At 28.3% G+C, this 20,717-nt stretch overlaps 4 protein-coding genes across 10 annotated transcripts in view; 2 read left to right on the top strand and 2 right to left on the bottom strand.

Moving 5' to 3' along the window:
* Positions 1-5,224: 5,224 nt before the first annotated feature.
* Positions 5,225-7,469, bottom strand: LOC122514741 (putative uncharacterized protein DDB_G0282133). 2 transcript variants are annotated; one of them, XM_043631753.1, is made up of 3 exons: positions 7,176-7,469; positions 7,033-7,097; positions 5,225-6,921 (listed from the first exon to the last, which is right to left on the bottom strand). In XM_043631753.1, the coding sequence occupies exons 1-3, from the start codon at positions 7,360-7,362 to the stop codon at positions 6,508-6,510; spliced, it is 666 nt and encodes a 221-aa protein (XP_043487688.1). In that variant the 5' UTR covers positions 7,363-7,469; the 3' UTR covers positions 5,225-6,507. The 2 variants fall into 2 exon arrangements, with proteins under 2 accessions (XP_043487688.1, XP_043487687.1); XM_043631752.1 differs by having other exon boundaries at positions 7,033-7,469.
* A 108-nt stretch (positions 7,470-7,577) lies between these two features.
* On the top strand, positions 7,578-11,211 carry LOC122514739 (carnitine O-acetyltransferase-like). Of its 2 annotated transcripts, none has more exons than XM_043631750.1 (12): positions 7,578-7,666; positions 8,178-8,308; positions 8,437-8,572; positions 8,652-8,824; positions 8,916-9,069; positions 9,153-9,318; positions 9,500-9,687; positions 9,800-9,900; positions 10,008-10,133; positions 10,205-10,529; positions 10,603-10,740; positions 10,820-11,211. In XM_043631750.1, exons 2-12 carry the CDS (start codon positions 8,178-8,180, stop codon positions 11,015-11,017), a joined length of 1,836 nt encoding a protein of 611 aa, XP_043487685.1. In that variant the 5' UTR covers positions 7,578-7,666; the 3' UTR covers positions 11,018-11,211. The 2 variants fall into 2 exon arrangements, with proteins under 2 accessions (XP_043487685.1, XP_043487683.1); XM_043631748.1 differs by lacking the exon at positions 7,578-7,666 and adding an exon at positions 8,079-8,112.
* Positions 11,212-11,578: 367 nt separating this feature from the next.
* On the bottom strand, positions 11,579-13,380 carry LOC122514740 (WD repeat domain-containing protein 83). The gene is made up of 4 exons (XM_043631751.1): positions 12,712-13,380; positions 12,367-12,610; positions 12,060-12,286; positions 11,579-11,984 (listed from the first exon to the last, which is right to left on the bottom strand). The coding sequence occupies exons 1-4, from the start codon at positions 12,791-12,793 to the stop codon at positions 11,611-11,613; spliced, it is 927 nt and encodes a 308-aa protein (XP_043487686.1). The 5' UTR covers positions 12,794-13,380; the 3' UTR covers positions 11,579-11,610.
* Positions 13,381-14,633: 1,253 nt separating this feature from the next.
* Positions 14,634-20,717, top strand: part of LOC122514736 (low-density lipoprotein receptor-like) — a 35,712-nt gene continuing 29,628 nt past the window's right edge. For 3 of the 5 annotated variants that reach the window (XR_006303107.1, XR_006303108.1, XM_043631739.1), the window contains exon 1: positions 14,635-15,331. Coding sequence is in view for 3 of the 5 variants with exons in the window: in XM_043631739.1 (XP_043487674.1) it covers positions 15,235-15,331 (97 nt within the window). In the remaining 2 variants the exon portion in view is untranslated. Of the gene's footprint in view, positions 15,332-20,717 lie in introns of all 5 variants that reach the window. The other 2 variants (XM_043631741.1, XM_043631742.1) reach the window with 2 other exon arrangements.

Here is a 20,717-nt window from a genome sequence, read left to right as displayed (position 1 = left end):
TCGTGGAACAAATTATATCAAAAAAAAAAAAAAAAGAACAAAATATTTTAACGTGTAATTATAAAATTTGAAGAAGACAAATTCTAAGTCTAAAGTATAATATCTCGTAATACATTCTAACTCGATTTAGATTGATTACTTTTGTCCACGAGGGCAAAAAACACCATAGCCCCTTCTTTTTTTCGATAAGCGAACAAAATAAAAAATAATAATTAAAAATAAAAATAAAAATAAATCTCTCGCACGACAACGACGACGAGCGTTCGAATCTCGTCGCTTTTATTTAAAAAGAAAAAATACACCAAAAGTGACAATTTTATTCTTCGATAAAAAGAAAATAAGGAAAGAGAATGCAGTTATTCGTGAGAGATAATTAAAAAAAAAAAATAAAAAAGGGACCATGATCGGTCGAATCCTAACGTTACACGCATATTTACATATCAAACTATGTTTAAACTTTGAGTGAATCATTCAGAGTGCAAGTGAAAGAAGACAAGAAAACAAATTGTAGAAAAATAATCAAAGAAAAATGAAGTAAAAACGTTGAAAGAAATCAATGGATACATATATACAAGTATATCTTCATATATTTTTATAATTAATTTAATTTGTTTCTATCTGCAGCAGAGGAGAGAGAAAGAGAGAGAAAGGATGTGAGGATTTATAAAACATCTATTTGAATTAACTTATGAAAATTTATTTAAATAAATTCGTAATCTCTGCTTTTTTTCTCTCTTTTGCTTTCTCAATAAAATTATTAAACTTTGACTTGAAAAGTTGACTCAAAGGAATGGTTAATCAAAACCATTGATTAGAATAATAATTAATTTAGGGAAAGGGGGGATAATTAATAGAAATAATTTTCGATTTAAAAACAAACTTATTTAAAAAAAAAAAAAATAGAAAATACGAAATCCTCGATGAATCGAAATAAAAATTGATCGACGAATTGTCACTCGAATGTTTTGTAATATGCGTGTATACGGTAAATACTTTACACTTGTATGTGTGTGTGTACATACGACGAGTAGGAGGAGATCCTTGCAAAATAACGAGAAACGTGTGCTAAAAGTTTCGTCGCTGTTACTTGTCCTTGAATTCCTTGATTGATAATCGATCGCGACAACTTATCAGAATTCGTTATTAAGGTTGGTACGACGCTAGGATACTATCGAACGCTATGGTGTATGTGTTTGTGTGCGAGGGTGGTTGATTGAATGCGCGCGTGGAATATGTGGTCTGCATTATATATGTGTGTATATATATATATATATATATTCTGTGTGTGTGTGTATATATGTATTCTGTATGTGTATATATATATACGTACACGCGTGATGCTTGTATTTGTTATTTTATTACGTATTCATTTTCCACGCAACAACATTGTTTTACGTGTGACGATGGCAAAGCCAATGAAAAGGAAAACCAAAGAAAAAAAAATGAAAAGAAACGAGGATATAATTGATTTCCTTTTTTAACGAACAACAAAGAGACGCTCTGCCTTGGCACAATTTTTACAAACACGCATTTCTTGTGTGTGGTTATTAAATGCAACGTAACTTGATAAATTTGAGAAAAAAATACATTTCCTAAAATGCTATTACAACCAAATTGATGAAAGAAAAGGATCAAATTTTGTAGAAACTTTGTTAACGAAGGATTGTTATCATAATTGTCTCTGTCCAAGCAATTATTTATATATATACGCGAGAAAGGATTAAAAAAAAAGAAAAAAGAAACGGAGAAAGTAAAATATGGAATTACTTAAATAATTGCGTATCGATTTCTTTATATATATAAACATAAACATTCGCGTAAGTGTGTTTCATCGTTTAAACGAGTCAATTACGTCCATATCCTTTGTATAGAAGCGTAGAATTAGGATTATTGTAGGTAACAATTTCTAAATAATATCGTTAGTTCTATATAGATTACGTATATATGTAGTATAATATATATATATATATGTACATTAGTAAATGAAATTGAAATAAGAAAAATAGTCGTAGAACTTTCTCCAATGCTTTATTATCTCGAGAGAGGATTTCGAAAAGTTTCTTCAAAATTTGTCTATCCTTTATTCGATTAATTAAAACAAAAGATCATTTTAATTAGATATGAATTAGTTTTAAAAATTTGAACAAATTCTAGATAAATACGTGATTATACTATTACCGTGGGGACCAATGAAGAAAACGGTTGAACGTCCATTATTAAAACATCGATACTTTAATTGTAATTTAAAAAAAAGGTAAAAAAAGAGAAGAAGAACACAAACGAAAGCAAATAAACATAAAGAAAAAAACATTAAAGAAGTAATAGGTCCCCTTTTTAAGGATCTTTTTCAACGATACGCTAGCGAGAATAATCAATTGTAATAATAATAATAAGAATAATAATAATAATAATAATAATTATTCAATTTTCCTAAGATTTTCTTTAATCAAACGGACAAATTGATGACAAAAAAGTAAAAAGACAGTAGTACTCAACGCCTGATTTATTATGACATGTTTTTCGTTGTTGCTCTAGCTAGTATATATCGGATATATATATCATATTCTATTTCACGTATATATTGAATTTCATGTGTCTCTTCAATGCGACATTGCATAGCATTTATAAAGGTAAATCGATAGTATAACCTTAACTCGAACCATCGAGACTTCTCGTACACGATATTCTCGTTATTTCGCTCATTGATCCATTATAATAATAGATGGATAGATGGATAGATAGATAAATAGATAAATAGTTTTAAGACGACTCGGACGTTCTTTTGAACCATCGGTGTAATTAATTGTCAACGACCAAATTAGAATATTTTCTTCTATCATCCTTTTCTCTATTTCTCTCCTTAAATAACACAGTTACCTCATAAAACTTCCTTTAATAAATGTACAGGATAATATTCGTTAATGGTTTACGAATAATTATTATTATTATTATTATTTCCTTTTTAATTAAATCGTCACGAATATATTTTATTAAAAAGAAGTTGAGAATCACTGGCAACTTCGTTCATTCATTATACGTTTTCTCATTGATAACAAAATACTCGAAAAAAGTTTCGATTCAAAATAACACACATATTTATCTATATGTAATCTTCGATAATCGATATCATTGATCTTATTTCCAGCTGATCGGAAGGTTACGTTGAGATTCATTGATTACTTCATTCATACGATTTCATTTAATAGTAAAGTATGTTTATTTCCCCCACCACCCACTCCCAAACGTAAGATCTTCAATAATCGATATCGATCGATAATAGGTTATGTTCGATTCCCGCGTAAATACAACTCGTTTGAAATAAATGTTTAATGTCACAAACATCGAGTATATCATTTTTATGTAACTTTTAACGAATTATCCTGTATATATATATATAAATATAAGTATGTAAACGAAATGTATGTACACATCCAGAACCAGCGGTGCGTTGCCGCCTTATTGTTAGATGTAATTTAAAAGCGCGCTTAGCTGCTAATAATTGTTTATGAATACATTTAACCCTTTCGTTACGAAAGGGTTAAACCTTTCTTTGGTACGAGTAACGTTCACATCAATTTTTTCGTACACACGTATCATCGCATGATGTACGACCACTATTATATGAGTCGTTTGTAACGAAAGGGTTAAAGTTAAATTGTGTAATTGTGTGTACGTATCTGCTGTGTGCATGTGTGTGAATGTATGCGTATGTGTGTTAAACGATAATGCAACGATATCGAGAGAAGAAGGGTCTTTTTTTTCTATTTCAATATTATTTATAATATATTTTCATTGAGAAACGTTTTCCATTTTTTTTCTATACTTATTTTAAAATTTCTTTTCATTTTGTTTAAGTAAAGATAATGAAATATCAATTTTATAATATAAGTTTTTGAAAAATTATCAAAAATCAAAAATGTTATTATCGAAAGTTGATTGTTACTTCATTTATTATTATTTTGTTGTTACTCTTTGAAACATATGGACGGTATGCGAATAAGCATGTAATATGTCAATAGAGGATTTTTGTGCAACGAAATTATAGTCATTTACGAAGATAAAGATGATCAATAAGTTGTTTCATGAAAGATATTGGCATTTGCATCATCTTACATAAAGTTTGTTACAAACAAGTACTATGAAAAGTATTCCTCTCAATACAATATGTATATTTACCGACCATGGATTAGGATTGTTAAAAAGAAAAAAGGAAAATATGAAAAGAAGTTAATGGAAAACAGAATTATAGCTTTAAGCAATGAGACCAAAATAAGTAACGATGAATTCTTATTCTCTTATATGGAAAGGCAATTTTAAGACAGTTGATTTAAGAGTGATTTTACAAAAAAAAAACCAAACAAGAGAAAATAATAATAATAAGAAGAAGAAGAATAATATAATAATACCTAATTTTATATTATTTTTTCTCTCCTGTATATAAATAAGTGTCACTAATTTAGAATTATTATAACAATACTGATCTATAAAATATATTGATGCTATATGATACAGTCAATTCAATCGATTGTTAATTATTAGTTATTACAATTACTTATGAGTTTTTTATTTATGTTACCTCGATGCATACTAATTAATTGTGATACTAATGGTAAGTACGATCACTGTATAAATTTTATTGAATCGATTTAATGGCATATGTGCTCACCGTTATTCCATTAAGAATGATCGCTAAAATAATAAAATGAAATGAAATGATGGGACATTAGTTTGTTTTTTTTCATATTTTTCATATTTTTGTTTTGTTTTGTTTAGAACATTAGGTATACATTAATTAGTAGATTATTGATGCTTTTTATAATAGAGATTATTGTTAGAAATTATATTAATTTAATATAGACTAATCGAAATTCTTTCAGTTAATTGTTTAGTTTGTACCGGTTCATGATTTTGTACATACATCGAATTAACACGTTGAGATAAAACATGTCACTTGTAATAAATAACCGACAATGCATAATCTATTTTATCTCATTTCGCATACCATTCTTTGTAAAGTATCATATAAATCTGGACAAAGTGTATCTTCTTATCATATATATATATATGTTTATATTTAATATGATTTTGTTTCTATTTTTTATTAGTATAATATTGCATTAGAACTTTTCTGATTGGATCTTTTTACAATTTCTATATCTGATAAGAATTGCATATACGCGTGCAAATTTATATAATACGGAGATCAAATATGTAAAAACGAGTATTGCTGTTAGTATAGATATTTAAGATCATATTACACATAAATATTTACAAAACCACATACTTTGCAGTTTTACAACATTAAAACTCATTTTTTCAAGAATATTGCTATCGATACAAGTATACTAGATTTCTCTATCGGAGATACAGAAACACGATAAGTCCTACGTCTTGAAATATATCAAAAGTAAAGTCTATTCAAATTACATTCATCGTTTAAATGTAGGAAATGATTATTCAAAAGAAGAAAGATATATTATTAAAAGCTAATATAAAGTAAATTTAATTGAAGATAAAATATAGATATGACACATCGCTATAAAGTTCCAACTACCATCAGCATCCTTGTAAGGGATATTGATATTAAACAGTACCATCAGTACCATTAGTACCATCAGTAGTGATTATCGTAATTGCATATCTTGATCAAGAATGGATTATAGCGTTACATTCATAAAAAATATTATATAATTAGAATTAGGAAGTTCTGCAGAAATTGGCTATTTATATATCTGTTAATTTCGTAAATGTATGTATTACACAGTGAACTATGATCACGGTCAACATTACCGGATAAAGGATATATATATATATATATATGACCATTTGTGTCAGAAAAAAAAGGTTAATACGTTGATATTTCTGTCAAGTAATTATACCTACTAAATGAATCTTTAATTTCTTTCATATACATTATATATTGAGAATGAAAAAAAGAATTCACTTTTTATAAATCACCCCACTGACGAACCACCCAACCGAAGCTTATAAGATATCTTAATTACTTTATTTATGGACAAGAAGTTGGTGTTCGATGTTTACCTAATTATAATTTAAACGTATTTTATTCTTTGTGTACTTTAAAATTGCACATATAAATCATTTTCATTTTATATAACAGATTTCTTCACAGCCTTATTGCGAAAGTTTAATGGGAGAGAAAATTTGATACTGCACTTCTTGTACATATTCAGTTTACATCGGTCACAATTTTTAAGACTAAAATCTAAAAAGATCTACACATGAAAAATAGCTCTATTTACACTATTCATGTGTTCATATATATTCAAATATACTTATCTTTCTAATCTTATTAGTATATATATATATATATATATATATATTTATATCTTATATTGTATATCGTGCGTGCAAAATCTTATATACATTAATAAAATGTACATAGATACAATCAAAGATTGCATTATAATATCTATGAATTGTTGTTCAAGAAATGTTGCTCTTTTTTTATTATATGTGATTTATATGTGCAACTTTCACCGATTGCTATATATCTTGTTTGTCATCTTTATTTGCTGCATGATTATTATCATTGCTAGCATTGCACAAAAATACATTATTCGACGTCAAATTCAATTCGGTATCACCAAATTTATTGTCCAATAAATTTTCAACGATAGGCTTTGAAGCATTATCGCTAATTTCTAAACGTGCATCTATCGACTGACATTGAGATTGTTCATTATGCAAATTGTTCTGAAAGTCTGTATCGCAGAAAGACATGTTATAACTATCTTTGATACTAGAAATACTGGAACATCCATCGGAAGCATTTACATCATTAGAGGTAGCCGAGTTATCTAATTTTTTCTTTAACTCAGCCCACGGATCTTCTAATATAGACTTCATATCGATATATTTGGACATATTCATTTGCTTAAGACCATCTTTGTTCATATTCTGTAACGCAAAGTACAATGTAGGAGAATAAATTCGAATTTTAGAGAAATCAAAGATATCAAAGAAATCAAATTATAAAAGATATTATATATAATATTAACATTAACATACCTTATTTTGTGCTTGATATAGAAAACCAGAATGCTTATGAGGAGAGTTATACTTGAAATACGGGTCTGTGCACGAAAAGATGTTATGTTTATTATCATAAGAAAATCTAACACCCGAATTCAGATGATTTCGACGGAACTTACAAAAATTTCTATTATTATTGTATTGTTTCTTTTCATTCGGCGTACTATTATTTAAGGGAATAAAGTCGTTATCACCTTGATCAACATTTACACAATTATTCTTTCTCGTATCACCATAAGATCTCCACTGATGATCATTCTGTCTTCTACTACCGCCCGGCATACTTAATGGTGATTTCCTCATCATTTAAATATTTATACACTACACTTTTCTTTTATTAATTCAACAAAATATTTATAGGCCAAACTTTAACGACTACTATCAAACGACGCCATGTTAGCTTTTTATTCGTTAGAGACATTAAATTAGACGCCTGTGCAACACAACGTAAAAATCTGACTTCTGATTGGTTGATGTATTTTGGAGCAAGCCAATCGCAATTTGATTTCTTGATCACTCATATCATGCTTAAATGCTTAACCTTTGTACTCTAATCATAGTACACATATATATATATTTATAATGTCATATTTGATATCATCCTTACTAGGTATGGGAGAATGTATATTTACTTTTATGCATAGAAAATTCTATAACATTTATAACAATAATTTTTTGTTTTTCTTTTTTTTTTGTTGTTAAATTTCCTACCCTTTTTCTAAATGATTCTATACAACTGACATTTGTTTGTAGTGGTTTACCTGAAAGATTTTTGAATGCTGTTACGTATAATACTTTATTTATGAAGATCTCTTTAATTTTTGACATGTTTTTACTATAACAGATTATAACAATAAGAAAGAGAAATAATAATTAATTATAAACAAATTTTTATGCTTATACTTTTTTAAATATCCAGAAAAAATGATTTATTTTTTATACATAAATATAATTTGTGTTAATAATTAATCTTAAATTTTAGAATTGTTCTTGTTAATTTGTACAAAATAGAATATTATAAAATCAAAAATGCAGAAGATAATTTCTTTTTCGTTCGTAAGTATTTAACTTGATAATACGATATTTGAATTATATTAATAATTTTAATTTCAATATTGTAGATGTACAGCAGAATTTGTAATACTATTTCCAAGATGTCTCGTGCACAAATAACAACATTAAAGTTAAATAAACAAGAACTTCCTAAACAACCAGTTCCAGATTTAAAGTTAACTGCGGAACGATATTTAAAGTAAGGTTGCGATATTCAATGTTATTTTTTATAAATTTTCTTTACGAATGTAGCTAATGTATGAATGTATAAAGATATGTCAAGACAATATATATATTTAAAATTTAATAATATAATTATTATTTTAGATCTGTAAAACCATTATTGAATGAAAATGAATACTGTAATACTAAAAGAATCGTTGAGGAATTTATTTCAGAAAATGGTTGCGGATCTTCATTACATAAAAAATTATTGAAAAGATATGACAGTACCGATAATTGGGTAAGAAGTAAAAATTTTATTTTCTTCTATGTTAAAAATAATCTAATAATTCTTAAGATTTTTTTTAATTTACCTGCAGATGAGTACCTGGTGGTTAAATACAGCATATTTAGGTTATAGAGCCCCCGTTATAGTTAATTCTAGTCCTGGTACTGTTGGTCCACCTTTAAAATTTAATCGTAAAGAAGACTTATACATAACTGCGGCACATCTTATTAAAGCGATTTGTGATTATAACGATATGGTAAAAAGGTAAATTCCATATTTATTATATGGAATTACTTTATAGAATTATAAAAAGTAAATATATAAAACTAATCCAAGATTATATCGTTATTTTTAGTGGAAAAATGAAACAAGAAATGATTCGCAACGAACCGCTAGATATGCAACAATATGGAATGATCTTAGGAACGCATCGTCGACCTGCTCCAAAATGTGATCAACTAATACACACCGATGACACAAAACATATTATAATAATGAGTAATAATAATGTAAGGTACATTTAATATATTTATATTTTATAGAATATTTTTGAAAATATTAGCATTAGGTATTTGGTTGTTTATTTTTATAGTTTTTTAAACTTGATGTTATTAAGAATTCTTCTACTTTAAATGAAAATGAAATTGGTGGAGCGATTAAAGATATTGTCAGTCGTTCTCAGACAAAAGGGAAACCTGTAGGAATTTTAACAGGAGATGATAGGGATACATGGGCAGAAAATCACTCTTTACTTAAGGGTATTTACATACTTTTAGTTTATTATTATTTTATATTTGTCTTTCATTATTTTATATTTGTCTTTTATATTGATCTTTCAAATTTTATGAATATCTTATGACATGAATTTGTTTGTATCTCTTTTAAGTACAATTTTTGAATACGTGCATGTATTGTCTATAAACATCTTTTCATTTTTAGAAAAAGGAGATAATAAAAAAATAATCGAGGAAATTGAGCAATCGATGTTCATATTATGTTTGGATAAAGAAATACCTAAAAAAACTTATCAAGACAAAAATAATGCTTCCGTTAGAGCTCTACAATCCTTAACCGGTTATAACAGTGATTTAAATGCAGGGAACAGATGGCACGATAAGACTGTACAGGTAACGTTAAACATTTACAAAATCTAAATATCAATTATTCTAACAATTTAAGATACAGAAGCAATTATAGTTGTTTTTGATAAAACTAATTTGCCAAAATTATTTTTAACAGTATATAATTTCTCCCGATGGTTTCATTGGATTAGAATATGAACATAGTCCATGCGAAGGTGTCCCTGTTGCTGTATTACATGATCATATTATCAAATATATGTAAATATGATACAATGAATATTATAATAATGTAAAAGTAAATTTGTACGAATCACCTCAATGTGAAATAGGTTGTTGATAATAAATATTTATTATCTTGTATTTAGCACATCCAAATTAAATGATGCAAGATGTAAGAGCGTCTATGAATGCCCAAGGGCAGAATGTTTAAAATTTGAAACTAATGATGCAATAGATTGCGCTATTAAAAATGCTACTTGTGCTGTAGATAAGTATGTCACATTTTTTATATATGAAACGTTATCTTTAATTTAATAACATATATAAATATTTTTATTTACAGTTTATCAAAAGATATTGACTTGGAGTGTTTTACATTTAATGAATTTGGGAAAAATGAAATAAAGAAATGTAAATTAAGTCCAGATAGTTTCATACAAATCGCAATGCAAGTTACTTATTATAAACTTCACAATAAGCCACCAGCTCATTATGAAAGTGCTGGATTAAGAAGATTCCAAAATGCAAGAACGGAATGTATCAGATCGACGAGCACTGAATCTGTATCATTTGCAAAAGCTTTTAATAATAATAAATGTGCCGATGAAAAGCAATTGAAAGAAATGATGCTTAAAGCTATAGATACGCATAAAAAATTAGTATCTGAGGTCATTATTAATATCGCATAGTAGTTGTATGAAATGAAAGGGTTAAAAATACTAGTTCTTTTTTTCTTTTTAGGCTACATTAGGACAAGGAGTGGATAGGCATTTGTATGGTTTAAAAATGATAGCTCTTACCGAATCGTTGGAACTTCCAGAATTGTATAAAGATATTGCATATACTAGAAGCACATATTTTAATTTAACATCAAGTCAAGTAAGAAATAAATTTAATTATTTGACTTAATATCTATATTTTTGTATAAAAAATGTTTTTTTAATCTTTTGATTAATAGGTTCCTTATAAATCACCATCATTTATGTGTTATGGTCCTGTCGTACCGGACGGTTATGGTTGTTGTTATAATCCTAGATCAGATGATATTCTCTTTGCTTGCTCTTCTTTTAATTCTTGTAAGGAAACAGATACAAAAAAATTTGCTGAGATTTTAAGACAAACTTTATGCAGAATGAGAAATTTATCTTCTATCTGATAGATTATTCATATATTATGTTGTTGTTATAATTTATATTAAAAGAATAAAATTCTTTATTTTACTATAACATGAAAAATATATGATATCTATTTAATTTTAATCAAATTACACATAAACACAAAACACACATAAGACTGATGTTGATGCCAATTCAATAAATAAAAAAATCGATATTTCGAGTTGACCCCCTACTTTCGGTTTCAATCGATTACCTTTCAAGATTCGATTAGAAAACTCGATTCGAGACTCAAGATTCGATTAAGAATAGATAGTTTAAAGCAAATAAAATTATTTCTTATATGGATTTAATTAAATTATACCAAAGGAGTTAAACATGTAATGACGGTCAAATATTTGAACAATTTTATGTATGAGAAATTTTATACAAGATAAAAGATTCTAGGAAATTAACTATTCATGATTGATATGAATCATTATAAAGTTTGGAGAGATAACCACTTAAAGGATAACCAACAAAAAGTAAGAATAAATAAATTGTCAATGAATTATTTTGTTCTTATATATATAAAATATTAAAAATAAATAAAATAATATTTATACATTATATATGAATTTTATTCACTTATATCTTAATCAACTTTAGCAATAGATTCTGCACTCCACATTAATATACTATAACCATTCGCAGCCAAAAAACAGTTCTTAGTTGGATGAACGTTTATAGATAAGGTAGGGTATTTTGATGGCCTGTATCCAGAAAGTTTAGCGACAACTTCCTGTGTTGCTAAATCCCATACCCATAATTTACCATCTTCGGAACCAGAAAGAATCTGTGTATCTTGAGCATTTACACTTGATTCTAAGCACAAATCTTTAGCCGTATGTCCAAGAAATTTCCCAAGTAATTCTCCGGTATCTTTATCAATTAAACGTACTACATCATTTGCACAACTAACGACAATACACTGTCCATCTCTTGTAAAACTAGCACATGTCACTGCATCTAAACAAAATTTGTTATTTTATATTTATACATTATATACAGAAGTAATTTTTTAATAATCAATATATTAAATACCTTTCATATAATCAGAATACATTTGACCAACACGAATATCATATCTTCTTATCTTTCCATCGAATGAAGCAGATAAAATTTCATGATCAGAAGTTCTAATGCTAGAAATTGAATCTTTGGCATCATTCAAACATTGAACAGGATCTATCGATTTAGATCTTACATCCCAACACATAACGGTATTGTCTCGAGATCCAGAAACAGCCATTGTTGATTCTTCATTATATCTAACATCGTGATAAAAGTTCTTATTTTATACATTGTGATAATATTTATAAACGAAGAGTAAGACAATATTTTATTCTACCTCACAGTTGTTACAGGACCTGCGTGTCCTCTTAAACGTCGAGTAGGAGTTCCAGTACTTACATCCCATAAAATCAGAGATTTATCTAAACCGCAAGATACTATCTGACTGCTATCGCAAGATGCACAAGCATCCATAACTTCGTCTCCATGTCCACCATAGACTTTTAATGTTATACCCTTGTAAGGATTCCATAACTTTATTTTCCTATCTGATCCACACGTCACGCAATATTCTCCATCGACTATAAATTGTTCATAGGTTAGTTTATATGAAAAATTTTAAAATCCTTTGCTTATGCATATGCTAAACATTTTGATAAAACTATTAATAATATATACATACCACTGAAACGAACTGACCTTACTGCACCTTGTTTGCAATCAATTTCTTGTTCGAACTTATATTTTATTTCTATGCCACTCATGTCAAAGAAAAATTTAAATGCAATACTTTTTTCAAGCAAATCATTACACTTTCTTATTTTAAATATTATATTTAGACTTTGCTAATGAATAAATACTTTAAATATACTCTATACAAATTTTTTATAAACATTTTGTATAAAATAGGTTAAACCGCGTAAAAGATCATTTGAACAATTGCTTTGTTTTGATTCGTCCTATTCGAGTACTTGTTTTTGTCACGTGACATAGGCTATTATTTGTATTTAATATAAATTTTACATCTTTGAATTTGATATGTCGCAAAAATTTAAATTTTATTAATTATTTAGAAAACTTATTATCTATTACAATACATAATATTATTTAGTTTTTTATACTATTGTTCGAAGTAATAATTATTTTATGCAAATATTACGTATAAACTTTTCATAGGTTGAATCGATCAGATGATTTAGATTGGACCAATGAAAGAACGTTCTTAAAAGAAATGCAATTACCGAATGGCGCGACAATTCGTCGGAAAAAATAGAATAAATACGTCGTCATCACGTTTACAGGTGTCTTACGTTGATATTTTTATAAATAATAAAAATAGACAAAGATTTCATTCCTTCGAAACTAATAAATGTTTTTTTTTTCGATAAAACTAACAAGAAAAACGGTCGAGTTCATTATAACGCAGAAGATATTTAATGTTACTTCGAAAGAGAAAAAATTAATTGAAAATTTCGTGGGCTCGAGTTAATAATCCACCCGGGTTTGGAATTTTTCAGCAAACATATTGTCGATATGTTAATAATACAATATTTTGCAAGATTTAATTTACAATGAATTCTTAAAGAAAAATTATTTTTACCGATTGACAATAGGTTATAAAATTGCAATTTGTGATAGAGATTTCAACGAGGGATAAAAAAAATAAGAAGAGGGTGCGTGGAAAGTGAGATAAAGAAAGTCGATGTGAGAATCGCAGAGAGAGCGAGAGAGAAAATAAATATCGAGAATACCGCTAGAGTGTGGAACATAGTGGGAGGGAGAAAGAGAGAAAGAGAAAGAGAAAGAGAAGGAGATGGAGAAGAATGAACTGCGCGCGCAGATGGCGCGATGTTGATGCGTCAGAATCGGTGCTCTTGCCGTCATCGTCATCGTTTGCCGGGCTATGCCAAGGATGAAAAGAGAAGGAATTTTAGCTGGTTCGTAAGAGAGAGAAATAAAGATAGAACGAAAGGGAGAGAAAGATAGCGTATGCACACTACTATGCGCATGAATCGTCGAGGGTGAGAAAGAGAAGGTAATGGTAAGCACGAGAGAAAAAAGGATAGAAGAAGGGAGAGAGAGTGAGAGAGAGAGTGAGAGGGAGTCAGAGAGAAAGGAGGGGAAGTAAAGCAGCAAACAGACAAGACGCGCCTTCGCGAAGAGAGGCACGGGAGCAGGAGTTCGTACTTACGGGGCGGACCACTGTTAGAGCCAGTCTTACGACCACCTCAGAGTATACATTTTTTTCTCCACCGTAATCGCACGAACGTTGTTCGTATCACTCGAGCGTTTAGACAGAGAAAGAAAGAGAAAGAAGGAAAGAGAGAGAGAGAGAGTGAGAGAGAGAGTCGGTGAAACGAAGTAAAGAGAGGGGTTCATGCGAGAATCATCATTGGAAATTACTATCGCTACTGTTTTTTCCCTACCGCGTGACTCGTATCTTTGAAAAGGACGAACTAGTGTACCCCTAGTTAATTTGACAGATATAAACATATTTATCATTTATTATTTCTCTTATTCCTTTCTTCTCTAAATTAAATGTTATATTCCTTCTAACATATATATACATATATTAACTTATAATAATATAATAATAATAATAATAATAATAATAATAAGAATAATAATAATAATCTTCTCTCTTTCATTCTCTTTCATTCCCTTTTGCTATTTGTCTTTGAAAAGAACGAACAACCCAAAATTCGAATGCGGTTTTCCCTGTCATCGTTATTACTACTATCATTTTTCTCGTGCTCGTCGTGATAGTTGTTATTGTTGCTACTGCTACTGCTACTGTTACTGCTGCTACTGCTGCTGCTGCTGCTGCTGCTCTTTCTCTTGATCGATTCCCCGGCGAGGTTGCCGGGTGGGAAAAGTAAGCGTGCGTGCCGCAGACGACGTCTCGTGAAGAGAAACGAAGAAGTAAGAGGAGGAAAAGAAAGAGAGAAGAAAGAGAGAAAGAAAGAAAGCAAGAGAGAGAGGAAGAAAGAGAAACGGCCGGAACGCGACCGCTTGCTTGCTGACTTTTCTTCGCGCCGTCTATATAGTAGTGGTGGTAGTGGTGGTAGTGGTAGTGGTGGTGGTGGTAGTGGTGCTCTGGTGGTGATCTGGTGTTCTAGTGGTGGTGACTTTGCCGAAGGTGTATTGGCTGAGAGAGAGAGCCGACAACAGGACACGAGTAAGCCGCCGACAAAAGAGGGCTGTTATGGAGCGAGGTTGTCGTCTGCTTTTCCTGTTCCCGCCGCTACATCTGCTTACGATATTCGTTGCTCTCACTTTGACAGATGCTTTCTCTACGGACAGTAAGTATTTCTTTATTATTCATCTTATTTCGTTGAAACATTTCTCTTATTACCCCTAAACCCCACTTTCGCATATATATATTTTTGATAAATCTCATCAGCAGATAATTCAATCGAAGCTTTCCCCTTCTTTTTCTTTTTTTACTTTGCTTTGAACCAATACAAAATTTGAGAACGTCGATGTTTTATATTTATGTTTCCTTTTTTTTTTGTCAATATTTTCCTCTCATTTTTAATTTATTCGAATTAGATATATAGAAGAGAAAGAAAAGATTCACGAGAGAGAATAAAAGGGATAAGAGAAAAATGTAGCTGCTGCTGCTGCTGCTTTACCGTGCGTGCCTTTCCGTGTGCGTACACGCGCGTGCGCATTAGACGGATTAAAAGGCGATTGTCTTTGAACGTGTGCGACACGCAATCGTCGATTTCGTGTCACACCACCCGGTCTACCTTGTATATATATATATATACATATATTTATATATATAAATGCTCATATATAAATATGTTTAGGTACGTGCATATATGACCCTACGAATGTAGAGTACGGTGCTTCTTTGCGTAACCATCTCGTTTCTCTGCGGTACTTCTTGACATAGAACGCGTCAGGTGTTAAGTCGAAGAGACAAGAATTGGCTCAATCACTCGTTCTTATAGTCTATATACCTATATACATCTCTTTCTATATATATATATAGACTTATGTATGTATATATGTATAGTCAAGAGAAATGTTCGTGACCTTTTACGAAAATGTGAACTAAGCTGTTTTTCATAACTGCTCGTTTAATAATTCAACATTTTATACAAATATAAATGAGTTTATTATACATATACAATACATACATACATATTTATATATATGTATGTATATATTGTATGTGATAATAGATTTATGCATATTTTCATTATTGAAAATATTGCTCCTTATCGATTATTATTTTTTGTTCAAATGCAAATGCAAATTGTACAAGAATCATTCTTGAGAATAATCAGTTATCAGCCATTTAAATTTTCTACGCTCGTTTGGATATTGCGCACGTAAAATGATCTTTGAACTATTTGTCGATGTTTTTTCCTATTTGATTTTCTTCCCACTCTCTCTCTCTCTCTCTGTCTCTGTTTCTTTTTACGTTAATAGAGTTAAATATCATGTTAGCAAAATCAAATACCTTTTTTTTTTTTTCTTATTTTTATTAGTTTGAAAAATGTTGATAAATATATATTACTGTTGTTTGATATTATCATTTTGGTAATCTAATTAAAATATATTAATTGAATACATTATTATTTTAAATTTTATACGCATGCTTATTTATATTTATATAATAATAAATATTATTTTAAAATGTAGACATCGATCATTATAATTGTATGTTTATCCGAGAGAGATAATTTATTATTATTATATGATTAATTTATTACTTTTTTTTAATCGTGCATAATCGAGTTTTAAGGTATAATTAATTATATGGGAAGTAGCTCGTATAAAAAAAAACAAAACTCGTGATAAATAAATTAGAAATTCAAATAACGCATTTCGTGCCATATAATTCCCAGTGTTTATAAAAAAATTCGTCAAACTTTTCGACGTTTGTCAAGCACCACCACATTTTTATTCCTTTTTATCGTCAGTTCCAACGAATTTAAAATTATCTGCGATGGATTGATCGGTTATAAAAAAAAAAAAGAAAAAAAAACGAATTCCTAGTATTACGACGGATTCAAAGAATTCTAAATTTATCAATTGGTATATACTTTTCGTAAATGATCGTTTTAAAATCGTACGTAAAATATATTACTATATCTTTAACCAACATTTTCGATAAATCGTGTTTATACAACATTTCTAATTTTATTTGCTAAAGTTTTCTTTTTCCATTAGAAATGTTTGTAGGTCAACTATTTTTCGCAGAATTTGCTGAATCCGCGTTACGGAAGTCAGATAAGAGACGAAGGACGTTACTCGTGATTCGAAAGTGCATACGCAAAGATTTTTTTCGATTAATCGATCTATCGTGAACTATGATCAAAGTTTAATCGTAATATCGGCAAAGTATTCGTCATATCAAAGCCGAATACTTTTTAAAACGAGAGATTATTTTACATTTCTACGCATATTTAGAAATAAATAAATAAATAACGTTACTGACATAATCCAGTAATTCGAGAAACGATTAGAATAAAACGCAAAACAAACACATTCGATTGACGTTCCAATCGAATTCGTTTTTTTATTAATTGCTTATTAAATATTTTATTACGCGAGAGAATATATTACTTTTTTTTTGTTTTGTTTTAAATCAATTTATACATGTTTAATAATCATTCTTTCAAATGTATCGTATTTCAATGAAATTTTATATTTATTTACCATTTTATTTGATTATTTAATTAAATTTATTGATTATACTTATATTTATTGATTATACTCTCTCTCTTTAATGATAATTTAAATTAAAAGTGACAATATAGGAGAAGGAGGAAAAGGGGTAAAGGCAGGAGAGAAAATAAACATATAAACACAAATAGTATAGACAAAACAATAGCTAGACGATTACTAACGATCAAAACAAGTTAATTGATATTTAACCCTTTATAATATACAATGTCTTGCGAAGTAACACATTTAGACATGTGACGATGATCAAGAAAGTCGTGTCATTTTTATTTGAAATATTAATAAATTTGTATATTACATTAACATATTATTATTAAAATTCTACGATCTTATAAACGAATAATATATTTTTTCAAACCAAGTATACACTTCTTCTTTAATAAAATACAAATAATTTTTAAATGATTGGAAATTTAAATCACTTTTATAATCATTCGCTAGCTATTGTATTTCTTTTTTTTATCTTTTCATTTTCTTTATCTAGATAATTACATCAATTTGATTTTTATTTCAATATCTCGAGTTTTTTTTTGTATAGAAATATTTTTCTTTCTTTCTTTTTTTTTTTTTAAATATAATTATTTAGTGACGCAACCCTGAACGCATTTTGTTCGTTCGAAAAACTCTCCCAATAAATTCGAGCTTTGATTGTTTAACAAATCGAGAGGCCCAGGATTCGAACCCGGGATCTTTCGCATACCGAAAGAACGCTCTACCACTTGAGCCACGAAGACCTGTTTTTTTAAAATATAATTTATACTTAAAATTAGTTTAAAGTGTAATTATACTAGTATACTCAAACTCTTCTTGTAACACAATATTCTTAAAGGATGGTCTACAAATTGCAACGGCTCTTTTATAACACAATATTTTTATAACACGGTTTCCATATAACGTGACTTAATAAATTTCGGCATTCTCATATAGCATGAATGTTAAATATATAAAAATTACACACACACACATATATATATATATATATATATATTTTGTTATATAATTCTGTTATAGTTGTGAACAAAAATTGGGTTGGTTTCAAAGGATTAAACTTGACGTTATACAACTATAATAAAATGAAAAAGTATATATACACGTTCGTTTTACCTTCAACATGGAAATTTTACATTTTCACAAAAGTATTCTCCGAAATAAAAAAAATAAAAAAGTAAAAACGTTAGTCGTTGACATTGACAGATATATATATATATAGTTCAAGTTTCTTTTTCGAATTATATTCAATAATACGGTTACTCGAAGATATAAGAAATTTTCTCAGAAATAACTACGAAACCAGAAATTATTTAAATTCGATGAACCGAAACTTGAATTATGCGAAAGTTAATATATTTTTTTTGTCTTCCTTTATACACCATCAATTATCTTCTAATTATCAACTCAACGGGATAATGGATTTAAAAGTTTTTAAGTAATTTTACTAAAAATCTCTCTTTCGATATTAAAAAAAAAAAAAATGAAAAGAAATTAACGTAATCGATTCTGAAAGAATTTACCTACAAACTTTTGGATCCACCCTTTCACGAATTAACAGATAATATCTATATTATATTATTAATATTAATTTATTAATATTAATTAATATTAATTAATATAATATAATAATATAATATAATATAAAATAAAATATAAAATATAATAATATAAATATAAATAATAAATATGATAATAAAATAAATATAAAATATAATAAATATAATAAATAATATAATATAATTAATTAATATAATATAATAATATAATATAATTAATTAATATTAATATTAATATAATATTATATTATATTACTGATTTACTGAGATTCGATATAAAATATACGAAATGTGCATTTTATTTTCTTGTAAGACGAACTACATATTCTTTTTTAACCTTTTTTTTGTTTTTTTTTTACCATGTCTCATGTTTTTCCGTTTTGCTAGACAACTTCAAATAACTTACTTATGCATTTAATAATCTAATAATATATGTATACTTATTATAAGAAAACATTGATAATGAAAAGAAATATAAAAATAATAACTGAAAAAGGGGTAAGTTCTTTGACTATCTTGGAGTATTAAATTTTTAATAGAACGCGATGTTATAAAGTTATAGAGCTTCCTTCGTGTTGGATAATAATTTGATTATGTTCTCGAAAGCTTCTTGAAGTTTTGCCGAATCGAGATAGAGTGAAAAATAGGTAAAAGAAAAAGCAAGTTACTTTGAGACAAGATCGTGTATCTTCGATGAAACTTCGACGGATACGAAAGACGACATTAATCGTGTGGCTCGTTCATTAATTCTCTTTTTGCTTGAAATACTAATGACGTCCTTGCTATATCACGTGTTCTTAATATTTCAACAATAATCGTTTTTCATGCTCGAGTTAAGGTTTCTTCTCTCTCTTAGGGGGTTACACGCGGTTAGAATTTGCAAAAAATCGATTTTTTCTTTTTTTTTTAATGCATTTTCGTACATATATTTAAGTATATTCTCTGAAAAATTTCAAATTGATCCGGCAAATATTCTTCGCTCAATGTAAACTGCAAACAACAATTTGTAAACTTCGAAACTTTGAACGCGTTTTTCTCAAAACGATGTTTTCAAAATCGGTGCCAACGATTTATCAAAAAACGGTTCAACCGATCGGTTTCAAATTTTAACACAACCTTCTCAGATATATTCCTCGGGTATTGAACGAAGGAATAGGATTTAAACAAAATTATTACTATTTTTTTTTTTAACAATTTAGTGCGAACATTTCAATCAAAAACGAAACATTTTGTTCAAATAGACGCCACTTTGTCAAAAATCCAAATTTGTATTATTCCTTCGTTCAATACCTGCAATTATCCATCCTTTAAAGGAATTCATCATTTTTTAGTTATAAGTTTTAGTACCAGGGGTTTTGAAAAATCTGTGTTGAAATGTGTTATACATTATTATATACTTATTTGCTACATTCGAAACTGACAATAAAACAGTTAAAAT

Source organism: Polistes fuscatus, unplaced genomic scaffold, assembly GCF_010416935.1.
Source record: "Polistes fuscatus isolate 324 unplaced genomic scaffold, CU_Pfus_HIC Scaffold15, whole genome shotgun sequence".
Lineage (NCBI taxonomy): Eukaryota > Metazoa > Arthropoda > Insecta > Hymenoptera > Vespidae > Polistes > Polistes fuscatus.
Note: the sequence above shows the minus strand (reverse complement) of the source record. Positions and strands in the feature narration are given on the sequence as shown.